The following is a 26921-nucleotide window of genomic DNA, read 5'->3' as shown; positions in this document are numbered from 1 at the left end:
TATCTAAATAGGTTCGAGAGGTATGCTACGGTACAAAAATGGAAGAAAGACGATTGGCCGCTCCATCTTAGCGCGTTATTGAAAGGTAAAGCGTTAGACGTGTATTCGCGTTTATCCACGGCCGATTCGCTCAATTACCCCATGTTGAAAGAGGCACTTCTCAAGAAATATGAACTAACCGAGCAAGGGTTTCGCAAGAAGTTTAAGTATAGTAAACCAGATAGAGGCGAAACATTCACACAGTTCGTCAGTAGGACTTGCAATTATTTGCAGCGATGGGTGGAATGTGGTAAAGTCGTCAAGACATTTGAGGGTCTTGTCGATTTCTTGCTTCGTGACCAATTGTTAACAACTTGTGGCAAGGAGTTATATTTATTCTTGAAGGAAAGATCCTTCACAAATGTACATGAAATGGCCACACAGGCGGATTTGTTTGCCGAAGCTCGGGGAGGTTCGCAGAATGTCATCACGCGAGATGTCAAAGGTGGGAATCAGGTCAACGACAGAAAACCCAGGGAACCTGAAAAATCTGGTAGGAGTAACCAGGGGAAGTGGAGTGACATGCAATGTTTCATTTGCAAGGAAGTGGGTCATATCTCCCACTATTGTCCTAAGCGGAAGGGACCAGTCCAGAAAGTAGCGGTAGCCATTAGAGGCAGAAGATCGGTAAATGGAAAACTTAATGTTTCCCAGCAAGTTAAGCGGAAAGCGGTGCATGAACCGGTGGTGCGTTCAGAGACCAGTCAATCGGCACGTGTATTTTTCCAGAGGCACGGGTGCCGACCGCAAACGGCACTGTTAACGGACAAGAAGTCACCGTTCTACGAGACACGGGATGCACTACTGTAGTCGTGAAACGGAGCTTAATCCGCGATGATCAATTGCTTGGGTTTAAATCACCTTGCATGTTGCTTGACCAGACAATCGACCACGTTCCAGTTGCAAGGATAATGATAGATACACCTTTTTTGACCGGGACTGTGGAAGCTTTATGCGTAGCCAACCCGATCTATGAACTGACGATTGGCAACGTACCGGGTTCTAGACTCCCAACTATAGCAGATTTCCGATTCCCTATCATCCAGGCAGTGCAAACTAGGGCTCAGGTAAAGGAGGAAAATAAACCTTTGCGTAAGTTAAAAGTACCGGAAGCCATTACTGATATATCCCGTGAAGAATTTCAAAATGAGCAAAAACGTGACGCGTCTTTACGTGCAACCTCTGAGAAGGCATTAACGGGTACCGTGAGAAAGTGTAAGAACGGGGGTTCCTCTAAATTCCTTGTTCGAAAGGGTTTAATGTACAGGGAATACTCTACATCGGATAAGAAGTTCTTGCAATTAGTGGTTCCCCAGAAATTTAGGGCACATGTACTAAAGGTCGCGCACGAGTCGAGTATGGCAGGTCATTTAGGCGTAAAGAAAACAACGGATAGGGTATTAAGAGAATTTTATTGGCCTGGCGTCAATAGCGACATAGCGCGGTTCTGTCGCTCGTGCGACGTTTGCCAGAAGACGATCTCTAAGGGCAGGGTAACTAGAGTACCGTTAGGTCAGATGCCCTTGATAGATACTCCGTTCAAACGAGTAGCTATCGACATTGTAGGACCAATATTTCCGCATACAGATCGGAAAAACCGATACATCTTGACACTGGTAGATTATGCTACCAGATATCCAGAAGCCATAGCTTTGCCATCAATTGAAACCGAACGTGTAGCCAAAGCGCTCGTAGACATGTTCAGCAGGGTCGGAGTGCCCGAAGAGGTTCTTACGGATTGTGGAACACAATTCACCTCAGATCTTATGGCAGAAATTAGGAGGTTGTTGTCCCTTAAACAGTTACGCACAACACCTTACCATCCTATGTGCAATGGATTGGTCGAGAAATTCAACGGCACATTGAAGCAAATGTTGCGGAGAATGTGTGCGGAAAGACCGAAGGATTGGGATAGATATATGAACGCCCTTCTGTTCGCATATCGTGAGGTTCCTCAAGAAAGCTTGGGTTTCTCCCCGTTTGAACTATTGTACGGTAGGACAGTTCGTGGTCCTATGCGCATACTTCGTGAACTGTGGACAGATGAGGTCGCGGACGAAGAAGTTAAGAGCACATACCATTACGTAGTTGATTTGCGCGAAAGATTAGAAAGTACTTGTCAAATGGCGCAAGACGAACTCGCGAAATCTAGTCGTAGGTACGCCAAGTACTACAACCGAGGAACTCGGAGTAAAAAATTTGACGTAGGCGATCAAGTGTTGGTGCTTCTCCCAACGAATAACAACAAGCTGCTAGTCCAATGGAAAGGGCCATATGAAGTCAGACAGGTGAAAAGCGAAATGGATTATATCATTGATATGGAGGGGAAGTCCAAGACATTTCATGCCAATATGCTTAAACTCTACGTAGCGAGACCTGGACAAACGATTGATAAAGGGATTTTGAATGTAGTATGCGTTGCGGTGATAGAGGATAGGTCTGGTGACGAAGCGGAATTCGTCTCCAGCACAGAAATACCCCTTGAATACCCCATGGACGTTGGTAAAGAAAGTATTGACCAGATAAATGTATGCCCTGAGTTATCGGAGGGTCAACGTACACAGATTATGGAGGTTTTGTCCAAATATCCAGATGTGTTCACGGACAGACCAGGCTGTACGGGTCTAATTCGACACGAGATCAAATTGAATACCACTGAGCCTATCAGGATTAAAGGATATCCGATACCCTTTAATGCACGGGAGACAATCAGCGAAGAAGTGATGAAAATGTTAGACCAGGGAGTGATCGAACCTTCAAACTCCCCATACTCGTCCCCCGTGGTGTTAGTCAGAAAGAAAGACGGGACCAACCGGTTTTGCATCGACTTTCGGCAATTAAACAAGATCACCGTATTTGACGCAGAACCAATGCCAGATATGGAAAGTGTATTTTCAAAATTGGCAGGTCATAAATACATTTCCAAATTAGATCTAAGCAAGGGATATTGGCAGATACCCATCGCCGATAATGCCCGCGAGTTAACGGCATTCGCGACTCCCAAAGGACTGTTTCAATTTAAAGTTATGCCTTTCGGGTTAGTCAACGCCGGTGCGTCGTGCGTTCGTCTCATGCGCAAATTATTAAACGGAACGGAAAACGTCGACAGCTTCGTAGACGACATCTTTGTTTACACGCATACATGGGATGAACATGTTAAGGTATTACGGGATCTGTTCAATAGACTTCACATTGCAAACCTTTCAGTTAGGCCTACTAAGTGTAGCATAGGGTATTCCAGTCTGGAATGTTTGGGACATCTGGTAAGTGGACTAGGCCAGTTGCAACCTCATCCAGATAAAACAGGAGCAATCAGGGATGCCCCTAGACCAGAGACAAAAAAACAAATAAGGTCTTTCCTAGGTCTAATCAGGTTCTACAGGAAATTCGTCCCCAACTTTTCGGCTATTGCCAGCCCATTAACGGATTTGACTAGGAAGGGGCAACCGAATAAAGTTTCATGGAGTGTATGCCAGGAAAAAGCGTTTAACACTCTAAAACACAAACTGGTAAGTGCACCAATTTTAAAGTTGCCGGAAATAGATAAACCTTTTGTACTGAGGACTGATGCGTCCGATACGGGTCTTGGGGCTGTTTTGCTACAGGAGCAAGGGGGGATGAAATTGCCCATTGCTTATGCAAGTAGGAAATTGCTCCCTAGAGAGGAAAAGTACTCCATGATTGAAAAGGAGTGCTTAGGTTTAGTATGGGGAATAGGAAAATTCCATACATATCTTTTTGGGAGGGAGTTTACCTTGCAAACGGACCATCAGCCACTTTTATATTTGAATAAAGCAAAGGTCACCAATGCAAGATTGATGCGTTGGGCGTTGTCTTTGCAACCATACAGTTTTCGAATCGAGGCAATTCGAGGGTCAGAAAATGTGGGAGCTGATTTTTTAAGTAGGGTGTAATTAGCAAATCATTTCGTTCGGTCTGAAAATTGGAAGTTTTAATAATGATTCATTGTTCACATTCCGTGATTGTTCTAAAAGTGATACCACTTTTTTTTAGGGGGGAGGTATTGTCACGGAATGGTGTAAATGTTGTTAAATTAAATACATGTACTCGGGTTTCGTTTCTTTTCTCTGTACAACGATACCCGAGGGTGATTATAATATGGTCTATGTATTTCAAAATCGTGAGTACGATTCGTCCTATGCCACACGTGCAAGGTGCCTTTGATAAAGAATAACGAAAATTCTAAAGGTATAAACACGTTACTACATGTAAAGGACCTTTACAATACTAATGGTTTTGTCAGCAAGCGGCCTGCTAAAAGGATTCGCACAACTCCAGCTGTAGGGGTAGGTAATTTTTGGGTTTTAAGTGATAACTAGTGTATTACCATATTTGCCTTTGCATGTTTGTTATAGTTTTCTTTACATACCATAATGCGTGCATTTTTTATTCTTGTTGCGACGTAGTGCAGGACTTATATTGGTAATGTAAAGCTACATTTTTTAAAAAGAATTGTTTACTGTTGTCTTATCAAGCAGGGTTAAGTTTACTATTGAACCTCTGTTTTGTAATTGCCATAATAATATAATCTTTTTAACTTACCATGTATAACGTCCTTACGTTATGTCTGTATCAAGTGTAGTACACTGTATCGGGTATATTTTCAGCTGAGTGAGTTTTTGATGGTAGGAATATCCGGGGTGTCCGGTGTTGTCAGAGGGTAGAAACGTCCGTGTGTCCGGAGCGTTTAAGGTGCCGGAGCGTCTAATGTCTAGCGTCCGGAGTGTCCAGAGGGACTAAGGTGACCCAGCTGTAGAGCCGTCAAAGGACCAGGGGGTCCGGAGGGTCTAATATTTCAAGTGATCATAGTATTCCGAGGGCCCGGAGTCTATATTGGTTGTGAAATTGATTCGTCGGAGCTGTGGAGCGGATATGGTGCACGGGTGACGGAGTGCATCTCCACACATGTATTTTTAGCTGTATGCTAATTTTGGGTTAGTAAGACCCAGTGTATTATTCAGGACTGGAAGGATAGATTGTATATCCGTTCTTGTTTAGTGACATAATTTCGCTACCTGAGCGAATACATTTTTTTTACTATGTGTAAACACTTACATTGTTTACTATTTGAGTGAACTATATTCATCTTTCCATTATTGAATCATTTATGAAATCATTTATCCTGTATTTTAGGGTTACTGAACTAAATTTATTTGTATATTTTTTTCATCTTTGAAACTGTGCGTTTTTTGTTAAATAGATCCAATATTTGGATTATAAATACGCACACATCTTCATAATCCACTACTCACATAAATCGCTACATTAAACCATATATCTGTGTTGTCAAAACGTGTTCTGTTGTTAATCCGAAATATCCCACCCGGTTATCTTGTTTTTCATATAGCTGTATGAGGAAATAATTTATCAAATGTGCTGTCTTAGTGGACAAGTCCCGAATGGCAAGTCTGATATAACAGTACATTTGAGAAACTGTATAATTATTTCTCCATAATGTTAGAAAAGTATCGATGAAACTAATTTAATCTATGGTACATTTATTTTAAAAATGTTACAACTACATTTTTTGGTGATGTTAGATGAACTTTAACATTTTGAATTATATATTGCTCATTACTGCCCCTTTAAGACAAAACATTTCAATGCGTGCTTTCTTACTGCCCTGAAGAAAAAAGTAACCTAAGCATTCTTTATGTCCATTGGGCAATTCATTATCACAGCACCAAGGTCAAGTGGCCCAGTTCAAATGTCTCTTAACTGTCAGAAAATGACATCACGTTTTATTGGCTGTTGAAATCACATGATTAAGTAGTCCAGGTCAATACTGCCTCCAAACCAGGGGAAAATGTTGCAGAGACAGTGGAATACACAGTAAAAAATTTCTGAACGAGAAAGATGATAGATAAAGCCCTATTTGACCTTGTATGTAAAACAGACTGATGAAATGACTTCAGAATAAGAAGCTCATTTATGGAATAATTCTGTTTTTAGTGTGCAATGTCAGTGATCCACAATTTGTTTTTCTACGACTGTAAAATGTTCAGCTTGTGGTGGAGGACAAACATAGTCTGCAAATTACACAATTCAAAATAGGAACTTATGGAACAGGAAAATACACTGGTAAAAGTTCTAAAACCTGAATATAATGGCATGAAAAATGATATTGTCAATGTGTAAGTATATTGCACTAATTGGCAGCGGTCCATTTTACTGTTGACCCTGCCAGGCAAAGTGATTAGATTTCGCTCTCAGGTTCTTGGAGTTCATGAGCTGGAAGGACTGATAAAGGAGATAGCACAAGATTGCAAGTTGGCGGGAAATTACACAAACTAATCAGGAGAACAAACACAACATTATTTTTTCATGCTGTTGTGGACAAACAACTAATTAAGAGTTGAACTGAACATAAAAGCATAGAAACAGTAAGAAAATACTAACATCCTTGCAGCTCCCAGTTAGAGATATTTCAAACATTTTAAATGTTCCTCATATGGAAAACTTTTAAAAGTTTAAATACTCTGTTGCAGCTAAAATGCCAAAAGAGTGTCAGTCATGTACTTCTATGGCACCATCATCTACCAGTGCTGGTAACACAGCAGTGAATGACTTTATTTCATTGTCTGGGCAGGGTGCAAGATCTGACAATTGCTCATTCACTATAAATTGTGGTCTCCCAAAGTAGGAACCTATAGTAATATTTATGATAAATAATAATAATATTATAATAATTTTACAATCATACTTGAATGGCAAATTATGCTTTTAAGAAACAAGAACAACATAAGCTCTTCTCTCTCTCTCTCTCTCTCTCTGGAGCACTCAAATCTTAATTGCTGGCATCTAAATGTAAAATTGTACAATTGTCACAAAACAGTACAATTATCAAACAATAGCTGTACTGAAACTCCAAATGAAGAGGTACACAGTTGTGGAGTAAAACAATGTTAACAAATTAGATCTTCTGTCTAGTACCACAAGATGGTTACCAGTAATAATACATGTAGCATCATGTTATAACATTGTTAACACATTACTTTTGTCTGTCTAGCACCATGGGAGGGATAGTGATAAGTAACATATGCAACACGTGTAATATCATTGTTAACACAGTAGTTCTTCTGTCTAACATCATGTGAGAATTACTGGTAATAAAATATGCAACATTCTGTTATAACAATGCAAGCATATTAGTTCTTCTGGCTGTTTAATATGAAGGTTACTGGTAATAATATATCCAATACCATTTTATAACACTGTTAAGACATTCATTCTTTTAAAAAATAAATTCATGACTAATCATAACCACATCATCAACACAGCAGGAGCCCTTGCTTGTTAATGTTTCATCCCAAGAGTGAACAGGGGTTTAGGAAACACACACATTAAAAACTTTATGCAAAACCTTCACAACACTGTAAATGATATCACAGTTGATATCACAGTACATACAATGACTGCTGTGTCTCAATAATCTGTTAAAGTGGGCTTCTTAATCAATATTAAGATCAATCAATCAATATTAAACAGCTTCTTAATCAATAGTCACTATGCCATTGTTTGGCAGATCAGGACTTACCTTGCTCTACACTCTCTCTTGCCTGGCCATTGGTCCAGCCTGGATATGGAGTCTGACCAAAACTGAAGACCTCCCACATTAGAATCCCATAGCTCCACACATCACACATTGATGTATATTTACCTACAGGCAAAAAACACATCAAATTCATACAGATCCCAATAACTTATTTTGCAACTTTCTGCTTTACACAACTCTCATTTCTGCCTATAGTACTTTTTTCTTCTAAAGATCTAAAAATGACACAATAGGTCAATATAACAGGTCAATGAACCAGTTCAGACCTCTTATGATGTAAAATATGGTAACAGTATCCATCTTTGTCTGCAATAATAACCCTATCAGATTAATTAATCAAATTTACTATGATTCCTAACAACAACACAAAGCAAACACAATGCAAACTTTGATGTCTCTAAAGGTGAAATTGAAAAAAAATTGCATCTTAAAAACAGACTGTGCTGTTGTGAGTTATTAGTTTTTGAGATCTAATTTAAATTTTTAACATCATTCACTATTTAAGAATTGTGTAAATCATGTCACATGTCCTTAAAACAACCTCAACATACAAAAGTAACACAAAAAATGTTAAGGTCAATTAGTGATCCAATTAATGAAAGTATAAATTTATTGATACTGTATAATGTATTTTCCGACCTATAAGTCAATACTTTATGACTTGAAATTCAGGTCTTCGTCTTATATATGGATTATGTTCTTGAAATTGCATCGATTTATATAACTGAATTAGGCATTGAAAGTTTCAGTGGAAGTGCATTATGGTGTTTTAGGTTCATGAAAGAAGGGGACTTAATATAAGACAATGCACTACTATGGCTCAGAAACTACCAGTAGACTTTCTGGAAAAATTTAACAATTTCTGTGAGCATGGCCAAGACAAGATTAAGACTGACAATTTGGAAATGACTAACATGATAAACATGGACAAAGTGTCATTAACATTCGTTATTCCAATGAACAGAACAATTGAGCTAAAAGGTTCTAACGGTGTTACTATTAGGACAACAGATCATGAGAAGTCAAACTTCACTGTAGTTCTCTCAAGTTCAGCTGATGGCAAAAAGTTGCCACCAATGCTGATTTTTAAAAGAAAAACAATACCAAAGAAGAAATTCCCCAGTGAAATAATGATTGAAGTAAATTCAAAATGATGGATGGAGAATAACATGACGGGGAAGTGGCTAGATAGATGTTTCACACATCAAGTTGGTGGATTTTTCTTCAATAAGAAGTCTCTCCTCATTGTGGATTCTATGCATGCACATATCGGTGCCGAGACAAAGGTGAAGGCTGAAACTAAGAAGACATCGTTAGGCACCATCCCAGGTGGTATGAAAGTTATTACAACCATCAGACAATTCTGTTAAAAGCTGTTTCAAAGCTGAGCTTTGGAAGTTGTGGGAACATTGGATGACAGCAGGTGAGCACAGCTTCACAAACATGGGATGCATGTGGCGTGATACATATTTCCAGGTTGCACAATGGGTTAAGGATGCATGGGACAGGATTCCTCAATCAGCTATTGTGAAAGGCTTTGCTAAAGCAGAAAATGTCAGTGGGACAGAGAAGCCAGATGAGGATGATGAGCCAGATAAGCAAGATGAGATGGAGACGGACGATAATAAGAACATTTCCAATGATCTAAGCCCTGAGATAGCCATCATTTTTCACTCCGATACAGAAGATGAAGACTTCTAGGGTATTTTCAGATATTGGAGATGATTAAGTGAACTCTTAATAATTATTTTCTTAATTAGAATGTGGAACAGTTCTACTACCGGTAATAAAATGAATTACAACATCAATGTGCTTTCAAATATAATTGACATGTTAAATAATATGTATTATTATATGCTCATTTTTTTCCCCGTTAACTTTACATTGTCAGAATTGTGCAGTATTACCCGATATTGAATCCGCATGACAATACACATATAGCATTCATGTGCATAAAGGAACTACTTTCTACTGTAAACAAACAATGGATGCAGACGCCAGCACTTTTGATTTGTACACAAATCATGTACACTTGCGTAAGAGGCTCTTTATGTTGTGTTTGTTTAAATTTGTTTCTGAATGGATTAAAAAAAGATGTTTCATGGACTGCCACATACCAGCTGCTTTGGCACATTCTGCGTTGATATAATATTATGGATTTAGGCTAGCTACAGTATATAACATACGCAAGATAAGGTCCTTACAAATAACATACAAGTGACAAGTCATATACTCTCGTCTTTAGCTGGTGATAAGAATGGCAAAATAAAATATACTTAGTTTTACATCCTGAATTTCCTCAAAATGTATTTTCTTAATTCTGCAAATCCGAATTACATGAGCCATGTCAAAGATTTTCAATCTGGATTACACATTTCGAAACGTGCTGTAATTTCAATGATAAGTGCAATTGCATCCTCCTTACTGCACTCAAAATGAAATAAGCATTAAATTCCATAGCGTCTTTTTGATAATTGCAATGGAAAGACTTCATATTTTTCCCACATTGTGATTTCAAACATTCAATGACTGAAACAGAAATACATTTGCAGATGTCAACATGCTTCTCCCTAGCTTCTTCAATCTCATGTATTTCATAATCACGAAATTTCCTAGACTCGAGAAATACCAAAATCTATTCATTCCAGATCAAATGGAAAAGTTGTTGCAATGCACATCCATTCACAATATGACTCCAAATTTCAATTTTAACTAGACACGCCATTTTCTTTCGAAAGTTATATCAAGCATGTGACTAAGTTCAAATTTATCTGGGCAGAGTTATGTGCGCATTAATAATGTTGATTTGTGTATTTAGTTTGGAATGCAGCATACATTCATTTACGTTGTTTCTTGTAGTGTATTTTGTTTATATAATTAAACCTTAGGTAAAATAAAAAAATGAGCATATAATAAAAAAGTTACTGCATTTGATGGGAAAGTATGAACTTGTTTTATCGGAAGGATATATTGCACTCCCAAGGTCATGCAGTATTCCGTCCAAAAAACTTGTTCATATTTTCCCATACAAATGCAGTAACCTACAACTGTTCGTTTGTTTAAATTTGATACTGCATTTCAGATATGTTAAAGTATAATAAAGCATTTTTATTCATTTTTCATTTGTAACTTTTCTGTTTTCTCTCTTTTCTTCATATTTCTGATTTTCCTATGGATAGCCTCTTTCCCTATTGTTAGCCTCACTGAGTTTATCTCATCTGTTAAATCTTGCACTCAAGGCTGGCTTCAACTGGGATAATCAGGTTAAAGCTTTATAACTTTAACATGTACATAGCATGCACAGCCATATATAGATGGATATCATAATAATAACAAGCATGGACTGTTTATTCGGCTGTGTCAATTGATAATGGAATATAGTAGTGCCTTGTACAGGAGTAAAATCACAAGCATGTTAGCATCGGTGAAGAAATTTAACGATCGCTAGTAATATGGAATATCATATAGTGATACCATTAATATTCATGAAACCGGAAGATACTAGTGTAAAATACAAAGCCAAGTTATTGACCTGGTCTAGTCTTATACTCCGAATCGACTTATATATGGAGGAAGGATGGAAAATTTACAAAATTTGTGAATTTGACTTATACTCCGAATCGACTTATAGGCCGGAAAATATGGTAAGCATATACAATATATGGGTACATTTCTGTGTTGTGAAATGTTTGCAAATTTACTATTTTTGAACATGGTGTGTTTAATATTTGCAATTTTGATCTTTGGTGGCACAAGATGTTGTACTCTGTTAATTTTTTTGACATTAAATTTCTGAAAGTTTAGACTTGACTGAAAGCTGTGAAAAAACCCATATAATATTTCTCAATATATGATACTATCTTGTTATAAGTTAGCACCATATTGTAAACTTTCACAATGTCACATTGGGATACATGCTGCAGATTTCCTCTGTAACCTTTTTCATATGACAAGATGTCATGAGTCAAGTTCTGTTACATCAAGACAACACTGGCCTTATAGGCTCTAGGGCTGTAAATAAAACAATGAATCTGTCATCATTGGCCTTATAGACTCTAGGGCTGTAAAAACAATGAATCTATATCAATGTCCATATAGACTCTAGGGCTGTGAAAAACAACGACTCTGTCATCAATGGCCTTAAAGACTCTAGGGCTGTAAAAACAATGAATCTGTCAAGCTTAAATCAGACATACTTTAAATTTAAAACCAATTAGATTTCAAGCATCTAGATGTTTGTCGAAATTCAAGTGAAACATTAAGTTTGCATTTAAAAACCTTGAGCTTCAGCTTTCTTACCAAAGTTCAGGGCCTCTGGTGCCGTCCATTTGATTGGAATCTGTTTCAGACCATCTGAAACTGTGTACTCCTCTTCTTCTCGAGACATACCAAAGTCAGAGATCTTCACAATGCTGTTTTCTCCAACTAGACAATTACGTGCTGCTAAATCCCTGAAAGTAAATTAAAACTCATTGGAAACATTCTTTTACAAGTCTTTATTCCTGTCTATAAACATCATGAGATTGGAATAAACAACTTAAAGACTCCAAAAAAACATTCAGAGAGGTCAATCATCTGGAATAAAAAGCAATGTCAGTCATGGAATAGTTTTGCTTGTATGCCATGCTGGTAGAGACTGCTATAACTTCATGAACTTATGTGTCAGAAATTCTTATGGTCTTAGGTTATTTCCTTGTCAGTTTAGCAGGTAACCCAATTTAGTCGGGATGAAAGAGCCTGATCAAAACTATACTTACCTCCTTCGATGAAAGGTAAGGACAACTCCCTCTACTGATCTCCTTAATATATTTCCGGTACTAGTTTCAAACTAAAGACTGATTTCCCATGTGCAGGAGACTGTCAGCCATCATATAAGGCTTAGACAGTGGTTTAAAAGGCGACTTGTTCAAGCATGTCAAAACCTGTGGCAGGTCCATTGTAGACAGAAGCCCAAGGTCTTTGGCCAAATATTTTTAAAAAGCAGTTCAAGGGCTGCAAAACAAGTCAATTTCAATACATTGCAGCACAAATTGTTCAACATACACCCCATATCCAAATCGTTGATTAGTCTCATGGGGATGGCAAGTGCACTCTCCACCACCCCCATGACAATGTAGAAACAGCATGAAAACATACTGTAATCATGAAACAGCAGAACTGTTGATTAGTCTCATGGGTGATGTCAGGATGCCCTCTCCAGCTCCTCATGAAGACACAGAAACAATATCAGAACATAATGTTTCTGTGAATACAGTAGAAAGCACAGATGATACAAATCAGGTAATGGAATGGTGTAAATTCAAATGACTCAAAAGGCTTTGTCACCAATGAATAGAAATGATGATTACATATTGCAATCCAACTTCAGATAAGCCTATGACCCGAATAATGAGGAGTGAGGGCTTACAATCAAATATAATCCCATCCAAGAGGCAGAAGGGTTTATAATCAAATTTGTCCCTCACCCATTAGCCATGTGCATGTACAAGTGTCATTTATGCCTTTAACGCTTGAAAATATTAAGCAACAAGCTGGATGTGAAGGTTTGCAATTCGACCGATATGGCCAGCCAGACTGGCTAAACTGACCAAACCACAAAGTGTGATGCAAAGGTTTGCATTCTGACTTACATGGATGCCAAGACTACAAGGTATATATAGTCTTTTGTATGCCATACTGACTGCCAACCAACCGGTCATCGAGCTATGTACAATTACAGTGGTCAGGAGACTGTTATCTCAGACTGGCAAGCCGTCCTGCTAGGCATCCATGTTTTCTGACAGCAAAAGCATCTGATGCCAAACAGCTAGTACAGCTAGCCTGCTGGACAACTAATCGACCGTACCGATCATTCTAATAAAAAAATTCATAGTCAAACAGCATTAGAATGCCCTCCTCCACCTTCAATAAATTCTACAAGGTCAAGGCTTTTGTGGATGTAGACATTGATAACAGTTCATTATTCAGAACATTGCCCAATTATTAAAGACTGCAAAATTTACCAGGTGTCTCTTGAAGCATTCATATTTCTAGTGACATATGAGCTTAATTTGTGCTGAATCTGTTGCCCACAACTTTTTCACCACACTGGTAACAAAGTACATACTGAATTATTTTATTCTGACTTTCCTAGGATATATGTTAATAAAATGCACATACAAGTCCTTAATGCCACATTAAAGTTAGTCAGGAATATTGTGTTAAGTTCCTCCCTACCCAACTTCATGCATCTGATGATTTTCATCCTGCTGAAAAGGATGTAAATGATCATAGCTGGGTTTTGATGCACTCCCTCCCATTCAATTCTCCACTACTGTTTGGGCAAGTTGAGAAGCTGAGAAAACAATAGCTGCCTATTTAGCTTTTAGCACATGATCCTATCTCAGCACATGATCCTATCTCCGCACACTATCCTATCTCCACACACGATCCTATCTCCGCACAACCCTATCAGGGAATGTACAAGGGAAGAGATGATTGTAGCCAGAGAAATTGCAGGGGTAATTCTCAACATGGCAGATTTTTTCTTGTGGCCAAATGAATTATAGGGGGTCAAGCAAGAAATAACCTTACAAGAACAGACCACTTGGCTAAAGGGCCTTACTAAAGCAGCATGCCTAAAGTCTCACTGTATCAGGTACAAGTAACAAAGATCTCAGCTCATTAAATAAGAGCCACTTCCATGAGCTGGGCCTTGTACATGATGCATCTGTTAGGTACACAGTAGAATTAGCTGAATGGCATGCCCAGTCTACCTTCTCTACCCAGGTAAGAACTGAATCTCACTGGGATAGTGGTACCTGCACAGAGAGTGAACATGTCTCATTCATTTCAGCACAAACATAGACCCAGGTATGAATTTGCTACTCTCACATGATTCACCAGTGGAAACTTTTGATGGTGTGACAATAATCAAGTGTGGAATCTCAAAGGATCTCCCTTGCTTGTGTATAAATAGGCTGTCTCTTGTTAAGAGAAATTTACCCTTTTAGTAGAGAAATCATGCTCCTACTGAGTGACATGGGCAGAAGTAGGATGCTCAGCATTTCTTCCACCTCTTACCTTTTCTCCTAATGTTAATGCAATCCAGTAGTGCATTTGATGGAGAAAGCAATTTTTTGTAATTGATGTTTCTGCAATAATACTTACCTGATCACATTATTAGAAATTCTGCCAACCCTTCACAGCAATGCTAGCATCCAATTATAGGTTTTGCACACATGAAAACTGGCTATACTTGTTTTTACCTAAGGGGTAGAAAGGAGAGTTGACCTGTAAGAGTTGCTTCCCTTTGTCGACATAACTTAGATGTACAGATGGTTTTGGTCTTTCAGGGAGTGATGGTTTCAGAGGTATCAGAGAGTAATCCTTATGTTAATGACATTAAATATATAATACTGAAGAAACACAATTTACTACATAAAACTGTTTTCTCCTCATATGCTTTTAAAGTGATTAGACTTCTTTCCCAAACAATTCTGTCCATCACTGGTTCACAAAAAATGTTTATTTCTAAGGGTTTGTCCGATATGAGCAAGGCATGCAGGTTCAGTATTTTTAGCTTGGGATTTGGCATGATTATGGTGTTATTTTCTGCAGGAAGGAGACCATTGAGGAGATAAATGGGGCTGAAATTTGTCCTTCACTTCGTGCTATAGAAAAATGGAGGCTAGCTGAAGAGTAAGATCTGGAGGAGGGTTTCCCCATTGGTGTGCCTTAGACAGGTCTTTCAATTACCTGTTTTTGAGTAAACTAGACATACAGGTAAAATATTCCTAGGTTTAAGTTTCACATTAATTTTATTTTTTACTGGCTTTAAGAAACATACTTAATGTCCAGATATCTTCTGTACTATAAGAAGCACTGGGTGGCCAAGTGGTCTATGGCACTCACATTTACAGATCACTCACATGGGTGGCCAAGTGGTCTATGGCACTCACATTTACAGATCACTCACATGGGTGGCCAAGTGGTCTATGACACTCACATTTACAGATCACTCACATGGGTGGCCAAGTGGTCTATGGCACTCACATTTACAGATCACTCCCATGGGTGGCCAAGTGGTCTATGGCACTCACATTTACAGATCACTCACATGGGTGGCCAAGTGGTCTATGACACTCACATTTACAGATCACTCACATGGGTGGCCAAGTGGTCTATGGCACTCACATTTACAGATCACTCCCATGGGTGGCCAAGTGGTCTATGGCACTCACATTTACAGATCACTCACATGGGTGGCCAAGTGGTCTATGGCACTCACATTTACAGATCACTCACATCTCATCTCTGTCCATGTGAATTTAAGCATCGGTTTTGTAAATGTGGGTATGTAAGAAAGCTTACCAGCAGCTTCCCATGTGTCCATGGTTTCTTCCTGGTGTCTACCCCACAAAACCAAAAACCTTTTGCACTACAGAAAATTATTTCAAAGTTTGAATATATGATATTTTCAAAATTTATGACTTCAATGAATGTACTTAAAACAAACTGCAATAAGATGGACTACTGAGATATAGTAAAGTGCAATAAGGTGGACTACTGAGATGCAATTAAGTGAAGTGCAATAAGGTGGACTACTGAGATGCAATTAAGTGAAGTGCAATAAGGTGGACTACTGAGATGTAGTGAAGTGCAATAAGGTGGACTACTGAGATGCAATTAAGTGAAGTGCAATAAGGTGGACTACTGAGATACAATTAAGTGAAGTGCAAAAAGGTGGACTACTGAGATGCAATTAAGTGAAGTGCAATAAGGTGGACTACTGAGATGCAATTAAGTGAAGTGCAATAAGGTGGACTACTGAGATAGTGAAGTGCAATAAGGTGGACTACTGAGATGCAATTAAGTGAAGTGCAATAAGGTGGACTACTGAGATGCAATTAAGTGAAGTGCAGTAAGGTGGATTACTGAGATGCAATTAAGTGCTATAATGTAGACTACTGAGCTGTTTGCACATGAATAAGTGCAGTAAGGTGGACTACTGAGCTGTTTGCACATGAATATTCAAAGCTATAGACTGCCAAAGAGTCACAGATAATCACTTTTTTTTAAACAATGAAAATGGAAAGAAATATGAAATGCATGCATAATAATGTGGCATGGTACATACAAATCCCACTATTTTTAATTCCTAGGGGTAAAGTATTCATTAATATCAGACCCTACATCTATCTGATTGACCATCAATGCTTAAGTCTTTCAGTTTAAAACCATGATATATAACAATGGAAATATTAATTAGTAGCAGAAAATTGTTGTTGAATTAGTAAGCATCCTGATTTCTGTTTGATCAACTCTTTCTGCCATATTTTTGTCTATACTTCTTAAGGCACATGGTTTTCATTGTTAAAAAGAATGTCTGTTTTAATCATGTGTCAATTCAACTTCTGTGTGTTTGTGTGTGTGTGATTTGGATTTTTAACGCAGCTTTAACAATTTTTCAGCCATATCGCTATGATGTCTGCAGTGTGACAGTTTATAGTGATGTCTAGCACTGGGGCATCATGCCGCAGCCATGTAGTCACATTATCCTGACACCAGGCTCACCAGTCCTAATACTAACCTCTTAATACTGAGCGCCAAGCGAGGCAGCTGTTAGTACCATTTTTGTAAGTCTTTGATATGACTCGGCCAGGGATCAAACCCACTAGGCCACCGGAGCGGTTTTAATCATGTGACAGTGTCAATTCAACTTCTGAAAGTTGCGGGCAATGACCTGTTTTATTAAGTTGAGGGCTCCACAAAATGATGTATTTCTTCTAACTACTGTGCACATTGTGATTCATTTGAATCAACATGTGTGTATAAAGGTGGGACAAAAATATGCATGTGTATAAAGGTGGGACAAAAATATGCATGTGTATAAAGGTGGGACAAAAATATGCATGTGTATAAGGTGGGACAAAAATATGCATGTGTATAAAGGTGGGACAAAAATATGCATGTGTATAAAGGTGGGAAAAAAATATGCATGTGTATAAAGGTGGGACAAAAATACACATGGGACACTATTTATATTGTCAGAAATGATGAAAATCATAACATACATGAAACTTTAATGCAATTAATCTTGTACATTTCCATCTCTGGAATAAATGCAATACATTTTTTTTTTAAATGGCCACAGTGGCATCATTGTAACACCCCAATGCAATTCTTGCTAGTACATACCTATGTATGCAGCCTCTTTCTTCCAGATAGGCCATTCCACAGGCAGCATCACAGCACATCCTTGTCAGCACCACTTTGGACTGTCGTCTGCCTTCTTTTCTTAAAAAATTTAATAATGCACCACCTGAAAGTAAAGGACACCTTTCAATGAGAGTAAAATGTCTGAAACACTTCTATTTATCTTGACCTGTCCATGTTTTTTTCTTGTTCTATATAAACAGTGGGTTGTAGTATAATCAAAAGTGATGTCAATGGTACATTATATATCTATGTGGTCAATCATTCATACTGTATGTTCACACAAGTCTGACCCTAAAACAGCATAAAATATTGGGTCACACTCACCCTGACCTTTTATTCACCAAACTTAAGGGTTACTTTCTGAACCAGTGTGCAGATTTTACCTAATTTCCAATTTAGACTTTAGATTTTATTAAATAATTTGCATAATCATGTACAACAGAAGCCAGTCAGCTATCTATGCCAGTCAATATGTACAGAATGTCATGTGTTTCCTGACTGTGTTAAACTAAAAGACAATATGTACAGTATGTCATGTGTTTCCTGATTGTGTTAAACTAAAAAACAATATGTACAGTATGTCATGTGTTTCTTGACTGTGTTAAACTAAAAGACAGTATGTACAGTATGTAATGTGTTTCTTGACTGTGTTAAACTAAAAGACAGTATGTACAGTATGTCATCATGTGTTTCTTGACTGTGATAAACTAAAAGACAGTATGTACAGTATGTCATCATGTGTTTCTTGACTGTTGAACTAAAAGACAATATGTACAGAATGTCATGTGTTTCTTGACTGTGTTTAACTAAAAGACAGTATGTCATGTGTTTCTTGACTGTTAAACTAAAAGACAGTATGTACAGTATGTCATCATGTGTTTCTTGACTATGTTAAACTAAAAGACAGTATGTACATTATATCATCATGTGTTTCTTGACTGTGTTGAACTAAAAGACAATATGTACAGTATGTCATCATGTGTTTCTTGACTATGTTAAACTAAAAGACAGTATGTACAGTATGTCATCATGTGTTTCTTGACTGTTAAACTAAAAGACAGTATGTACAGTATGTCATCATGCATTTACTGGCTGTGTTGAACTAAAAGACAATATGTACATTATGTCATCATGTGTTTCTTGACTGTGTTAAACTAAATGACAGTATGTACAGTATGTCATGTGTTTCTTGACTGTGTTAAACTAAAAGACAGTATGTACAGTATGTCATCATGTGTTTCTTGACTGTGTTAAACTAAAAGACAGTATGTACAGTATGTCATCATGTGTTTCTTGACTGTGTTAAACTAAAAGACAGTATGTACAGTATGTCATCATGTGTTTCTTGACTGCGTTAAGCTAAAAGACAATATGTGCATGTCATCATGTGCTTCTAGTCTGCAAAACTAAAAGACAGTATTACAGTATGTCATCTGTTTCTTGACTGTGTTAAACTAAAAGACAATATGTATTTGTACAGTATGTCATCATGTGTTTCTTGACTGTATACTTGGTACACACTAATGTTTTGCTACAGGAGTTTGTGTCAATTACCATATTCAGGTTCACAATTTCAGGGTCAAGATCTGCGGTTACTGTTACTTAGTTTTTGATTCTATGCAACGAATACAGTCATCTGAATCAGAGATGAAAAATTGCATAAATATGTGTCACTGCTAGGACATATGTTGCACATCGCAGTCCGTATCCTACCTTTAAAGTTAAGGTCTCTGCTCAAGATTACTTATTATGGACTTCCTGCTTTATAATCCAAAGCCATTTGAGATAAATTAATGAAACTTAATATAGTGTGACCAACATGTTTTTCCTCCACAGGGGAGTTGTCGGGATGAGTTGTGTCTTTGACATTCAGAGTCTGTGAAGAACTGGAGGTATTATTCTGAAGGTACAGTTAATCCCACTTCAGAGCAAAGGTATACAATGCCCATGTTCTCTGGTCTGGAACTGGAGAGACAAAACAGGGAGATTGTTTCTATGCCTTGTTTCAAATAAGTCTAGCATAGGCCTTCCCCATTGAGCCACAAGAATCTCTAATACTGACTGGTGCAGAGACTATTCTATGATGACTGCTTATTACTGTCAGGACAAGCTATCTGTCAGAATATTCCTCTGGCCCACAATGTGTTTGACTCAGAGAGTGATCTATCTGAATCTGTCCAGCAGAGAAGGCCCAGACTTTCAAACAAAGAGAAGGGGCACAAGTGCCCCCTTGACACTTGTAGTGTGCTACAACCAACAAGTTGTCCATAGTGAACAGGATGCAGCAATGTCTTATGCAATTGATGAAACCCTCAAGGGCTAGCAAAACAACCTACTTTTCTAGATTGTGAAGGTAAGATTCTTCCTGAGGTCACAGGCCCTACAGGACTACTTCCTTAGTAAGCTCTCTAGCATGAAACTGAGGAATCAGTTGAAAGGAAAGAGTAAAGTTCTCAACAACCCATTGGAACTCCTGTAAGGAACCCATCTTGATTTTTCCATCCACTCAGCTGGTGATGAAACTTAGATCCTAATGGGATCTGAGCAGAAATGGGTTCCTTGTGAGATTTCTAGTTTGCTGGAGGGGCTGTATGATGCCTTCCCAGGGGAACTTAGTATGTTGCAACATTCAGAATCTCGGTAAGAAAGAAGTGAGCAGACAGTCTAAGAGAGCACGTTTTGTGAGATTCTGTCAGGAGGAGCATGGATATTTGTGAAGGGATCACATCTGGGGATGTTATGTAAATAAAACCAATTATATGATAACAGACACACTGCAGTTTACTTTCAATGCACAGTTCCTTCTTATAATCCATTAAAACCTTAAATGTATACATGAAGACCGCTCCAGTGGTCTAGAGGTAAGAGTGTCCACTTTGGATGCGGGAGGTTGTGGGTTCGATCCCCGGCTGAGTCATACCAAAGACTTACAAAAATGGTACTAATGGTTGCCTTGCTTGGCATTAAGAGGTTAGTGTTAGGACAGGTCGGCCTGGTGTCAGGATGTGACTGGGTGGGACATCATGCTACATGTTTGCAGCATGATGCCCCAGTGCTAGACATCTCTATAAACTGTCAAATTGCGGACATCATAGCTATATGACTGAAAAATTGTTAAAGCTACATTAAAAATCCAAATCACTCACACACACATGCAAACATGAACCTGCTGTCTGTCTACTGACACCCAGATTCAAGATGATACAGGTCAGAGCATAAGCTATTTTGCGTTTTGAACAAAGAGTAAACATACCAGCCACATATTCCATTAGAATCATCACTGGCTGCCTCTGTGTTGCTATTCCAATGAATTTCACAATGTTAGGATGGTCATATTGCTTCAGGATTCTGCCCTCTTGTAAAAATTTTCTCCTTTGCTCCTCTGACAAAGTGTCCTTACATGTCTTCACTGCCACTACCTGACTTGTTGGTTTGTACAAGCCACGGAATACTTCTCCAAAACATCCCTGGAAAGAGACTAAATCTGTACAAATCATGAAATATTTGGTTTAGTGTTGAGAATTTCCTGATATGACTAATTTGTATTGTCCACGGCATGCTGTTTTAAGATGTAATCTAGACTGGAACACTCACAGGATTAATTTTAATCTGAAACTTCTAAATCTTAAGACACTTCATTATTCCTATGAATGACACAATATTTGTCACATTTGCAACATACAACTTTCAATATCAAACTAATATACAAATTATAGTATTGCTATGGATGAGACTCTGTTAAATTTGCATCATAACTTTCCATATCAAACTAATACATTCATTATGATTATTAGCTGTGAATATTTAGTGTACATTTAATGAGCTCAGACAATCAGGGCAATGAACTATTGTGATTTATTTGTTGATTTCTACCAGATGCAGTCATTTGGTGGAGGAACTAATCCATTTGAGGGTACAAGTTTTTGAAGAAAATGGCTGTAAGTTCGGAATTCTGTATAATTCGAAAAACTGGGTTCATGAATGGAGTCCACTGACATTGGACTGTTTCTGATCACTGATAACCCTTAGCAAAAATTTATCTATAAAATACAGGTCAAGCTAAACAGAAAATATTTTATATGTGGCCAATGGGCTAACATTCTTTGATGATTCATTGAAACATGGTTTACAAACAAGAGCCATAAAACTACTGAAAAGAATATTATCACCCTGACTTTTGAACATACAATGTGGAGGGGATGTACAGACAAGGCAAGCCTTTTCCTTATTTATGGTTGGGGCATGAATAAGAATGGCAAATAACTGTAATGTAAGTAAAAATAGCATCATCAATATCCTTTTTATATCAGCTCATCAGTAACTGATCATCCAAATTAATCAAAATCCAAATAGATCGAGTAAAATAAGGTTGAATAGGACATACAAATATATGTTTCGTCTGGACTAGTAACTTCCTATATGACAGCTGTTGAGCAAATGTTTTGCTACTATAATCAAGGGTAAAAAATCTATTTCCTCATCAATTTAAAAGTCATTTCCTGCTTACTTTGTCATGTGGGACAACAATCAATTTTAAATGTCATTCCATGCTTGCTTTGTCAAGTGGGGCAAAATTAAAAACCCTAACCTTAATGTCAAACTTGACAAGAGTATGAGGGATGGATGGAAGAATGATGGATAGATAGATGGACAGACAAAGCTAAGAATATTAATCCTTTCACATTTATGATAAGGCACAAAACCTTGCTAATGTAAGACAATATCTTACCATTACTTATATACCTAGTATCATCCAAGGAAAGTTCCTGTTACTTACTGTTCCTATTTTGGTTTCCAGGGCAACATCATCATTATTCAGTTCCCAGGATTCCCTGAGTATTGGGTTATATAGGTATGCCTGTGACTTGTTGGTTATAGGGCTCTTGGACTGATATTGTTGCATCACTAACTCTGGAATGGTGCTGTAAGCCTGGCCCTCAAACCTCCAGCCTCCTCCCTGTAAGAAAAAAACAAATTATTATGGAAACTATTTCTTCCAAAGTATAATGGAATAATTGTGTCACAGTGTTTAATGGATTAACTGTGTCACATTGTTTAATGGAATATTTGTGTCACATCATTTAATGGAAGATTTGTGTCACAGTGTTAATGGAAATGTTGTTGTTGTTGTTGTGGGGTTTAACGCCATTTTTCAGCACACGATAGGCTATACATGGCGGCCAGTATTAATGGTGGAGGAAGAACCCGGGAAAACCCCGGAAAGAACCACCGACCCACGAGAAGCTACTGGCAAGCTTTCTCACATACCCACATTGGCTGAATCTTAGACTCGAACCGCCGCAGACAGAGGTGAGATGGCAGTGATCCGTAACGAAGAACGCTTTAGACCACTCGGCCACTCGGGGCCCCCTGTTAATGGAATAATTGTGTCACTGTTTAATGGAATAATTGCATAACATTATTTAATGGAATAACTGTGCCACAGCATATAGTGGAATAAATGTGTCATAGTGTTTAATGGAATAATTGTGTCACAGTGTTTAATGGAATAATTGTGTCAGAGCATAACATTTTTCAAACTGAGACATAAGTAATATTAATGTTCAACAGAAACATCAGAGTGAGTTGAAACATCAGACTGAGTTGAGTGAAATCAAGTCTTTAGAGTCATGTTAATTGACATATTTCTGAAACTTGTTGCATCTGCAAGTAGTTTATGGTTGATAAGTATCAAATGACTCATTCTAAAATTTGTTACCTATAATGAATGCTCATGTAAAATCCTTTCTTGTTTGATTTTAATTATACATGGTCTGATGACCAAAAACATTTTCCTAAGTACTATGTGCTATTTGAGGTTCAGTGGAGAAACAAACAAATCCTGGCTCTATCACCAAGCCAAGAGAAGTGATGACTAGAATTACTATAAATCTCACGATGTAGTGAGATTTTGGTTGATTACGTTTTTCAGTGACGCAAGGCTGCAAGCAAGGGTGTGCTTTGATCCCGACTGGCTGCTGTTTGAGCCATGCCAAGTATTTGAGTGACTGATGTTTGATGTTGTTCTGGGGTTTATATGCAATTTTTCAGACAAGATAGTCTATGCATGGTGGCCAGTATAACTCATGGAAGAACCAGGGAAAATCCCGGAAATAACCATCAACCAAAGGGAAGCTACTGGCAAGCTATCTCATTTACCCACTTTGGTTGAGCCCAAGACTCGAACCCATGCTGATAGTTGTGAGATGGCATTGATAAATCATTAAGAGTGCTTTAGACCACTCAGCCATGACTGCTGTTTGAGTTATGCGAACTATTTTTATGACTGATGTTTGAGTAATGCCAAGTATTTGTGTGACTGATGTTTGAGTCATGTGACTGTAGTTTGAGCTGTGGCAAGTATTTGAGTGACTGAGATTGGAGTTATGCCAAGTATCTGTGTGACTGATGTTGATTTATGCCAACTATAGGGGGCAGTCACCAGTTAATATGTACTTTTGAGAGAGTGACATATGTAAGGTGAAGTAGTTCGCATTTAAAACATGCACAATGGAGAGAATGTTGGCATACCTATATGCTACATTATGTAATGTGGATGATATTTCTTTGGATATTGTACTTTTGGAAATTTTACATGATTTAAGCACACTGCTAACTAAAATGACTGCTCCCTTGTGTTAAAAAATCAGCCTGAATTAGTCTAAAGTACACTATCCATAGCAGCTATTAAAATAGGGAAAATGAATTTTGCCAGACTAGACAATACAAGCTTCTGAAAGTGCAATGAATGAATTACCAAATATATAAAATGTAAAAAAAGTTATCGGCTCTTTTTTATACAATTTACCTTTGAAGTTCAGGAAGTGAAAATGACCAAGTAGAGCTAGCACTTTTTTGAAAGGTGCACATTTGAAGTAAGGCCAAGCTGTATACTCTATAACCCACAGTACACCCATCAATCATAATAAATCAAAATAAAGGGAATTAAAGGTTCTTTGAATCATACCTAAGATACACAAGGTCTTTTTTAAATAGTCAGTATAACCAGTGAGGAAAGCTGGGGAAATTCTTTTTCTTTAAAATCCTAACCCTATGCAAAATACAAAACTGTAGAGCGCCACCATATGTGTGACTGATGTCTGAGTTATGCCAAGTATTTGAATGACTGAGACTGGAGTTTTGCCAAGTATCTATGTGACTGATGTTCATTTATGTCAATATTTGTATGACTGATGTTTGAGTAATGCCAAGTATATGTGACTGATGTTTGAGTTATGGCAAGTACTTGAGTGACTGATATTGGAGTTATGCCAAGTATCTGTGTGACTGATGTTGATTTATGCCAACTATATGTGTGACTGATGTTTGAGTTATGCCAAGTATTTGAATGACTGAGACTGCAGTTTTGCCAAGTATCTATGTGACTGATGTTGATTTATGTCAATATTTGTATGACTGATGTATGAGTAATGCCAAGTATATGAGTGACTAATGTATGTGTTTTACTGATTTTCTTGATGCTCAAAAATGAATTAACTTATGTAGTCTGGGAAGACAAATGACAGTTTCAATTTATTTTGATAACAAGTGTTGTTAAATATCAACAGTTTAACTGTTTGAAAGTCAACAAATATAAAGTCTTCCAAGGGGTGAAAATAATTCTAATTATGTAATACTTGCAATAATAGCAAGTATCATTTAATAAAAATCATTTTTAACCCTGAAAAAAGCAACAGCTGAATAGCTTTAATGCATTACCTGCTACACTCGCTTTGCCAAATGTATTATTTTGGAGGGAAACTGATGACCTCAAAAACAAATCTGGCACAAGAAAAACATCTTTTAGTAAATTATGCTCAGATAATACTTACCTGATCATATTAATATCAAAAAAGAAGATATGCTTTGAATCCAGTAATTGCAGAAAGACGAAAAATGTCTTTTCCACCTATATACCATATACATGTAAGGATAAACTCTTCCCAAACTTCCAATTACCTCCCCATATCATTTCTGCAGTTTGTTACTCAGTTTTAGCTTGTGTGATACCTCAACATGGATTCTAGCATTTGAAGGTTATGGATAGATTTTATATTAATGTGAGCAGTTATTTTTGCAATAACTATACACGAATAAGAGGAAAATGATGAATATTTGTCACTGATTAAAATTTCGTGTGAATCCAGCAACCTGTACTCATGAGAAGAGGTGTTGACATCAACTGGATGAACATCAAGCTTGCAGATATTGCTCTAATCTCATGAGCTCAAATCTTCAATGAGGTACATCTTTTTTTCCCGACTTCAGCATATTATCCACTTCAGCCATGTTGACTGGTTTTGAGGAGTTGTATCTTCTTTCTTCTCCTTTGCCAGAAGAGAGAAATGTCATGCCCCACAACACATGCACATTATGTAATGTTTGAGGTTATACATACTGTGGACGAGGTGCCTCCTGTAACTGTTCATCAGTTTGTGCAATGTCTTCAGTTCATATGAGAACATGAGAGCTTTCCTCTTGCTCTATAGTTTCAACTGTAGCAGACAATCTTACTATAAAGAAGTCTTCCATCTCGACAAATAAAACTCACTGCTTATTATGCGCTATATAATTCTGTTATGGCTGATCAATGGATCAATTTGTTATACTCCTCTAGGAGACAATGAAATTGAACCCTTTGACAGTTTCCGCTTGTATTCAAACACAAAATTTACCATAGTATAGCTTGACTGAGATTTAATTTGACAAGCGAATATTTTTTAATTTTTGTCTTTAAACACACTCCCCCACCCAAATTACAGGCATGCATTGGTTACAACAAACAGCAAGAATCACAAAAATGTGTATGACCTTTCCCCCAGTGGTTTTTAGAAATTGCTTGACTAACAGTTTTTGTTGTGAGAAACCCGTAATCCCACGGCCTGGCAACATCTCAAAAGTCTTCAAAAAGGAAGACCTAGTTCATGAGATACTCCCCACAAATGAACACTGTAATCTGTTTCCATTCTAGGCTTTCCTGACAGGAGAAGGTGTCAAGGAACCTGTCTGGGTAGGGATTAAACATTGGTTGCCACTTCTGTCTGAGCAGGTTTGGCTTCACTTGGATTTTCCAGGGAATATCTATAGCTAGATTAAGCAGACTGTT

General features: G+C 37.7%; 1 protein-coding gene across 1 annotated transcript in view; it reads right to left on the bottom strand.

The window, feature by feature from the left end:
- The window catches only part of LOC149794111 (tyrosine-protein kinase Fer-like), a 103899-nt gene that overhangs the window by 7912 nt on the left and 69066 nt on the right, over window positions 1–26921 (bottom strand). The window contains exons 12-16 of the mRNA XM_089968089.1: window positions 22593–22772; window positions 21069–21282; window positions 17795–17918; window positions 11915–12066; window positions 7598–7720 (exon numbers count right to left, since the gene is read on the bottom strand). Coding sequence (XP_089824215.1) covers window positions 7598–7720; window positions 11915–12066; window positions 17795–17918; window positions 21069–21282; window positions 22593–22772 — 793 coding nt within the window. The remainder of the gene's footprint in view (window positions 1–7597; window positions 7721–11914; window positions 12067–17794; window positions 17919–21068; window positions 21283–22592; window positions 22773–26921) is intronic.

The sequence above is a fragment of the Sinohyriopsis cumingii genome, chromosome 8 (genome assembly GCF_028554795.1).
Source record: "Sinohyriopsis cumingii isolate HCF-2022 chromosome 8, ASM2855479v2, whole genome shotgun sequence".
In the NCBI taxonomy this organism is placed as follows: domain Eukaryota; kingdom Metazoa; phylum Mollusca; class Bivalvia; order Unionida; family Unionidae; genus Sinohyriopsis; species Sinohyriopsis cumingii.
Note: the sequence above shows the minus strand (reverse complement) of the source record. Positions and strands in the feature narration are given on the sequence as shown.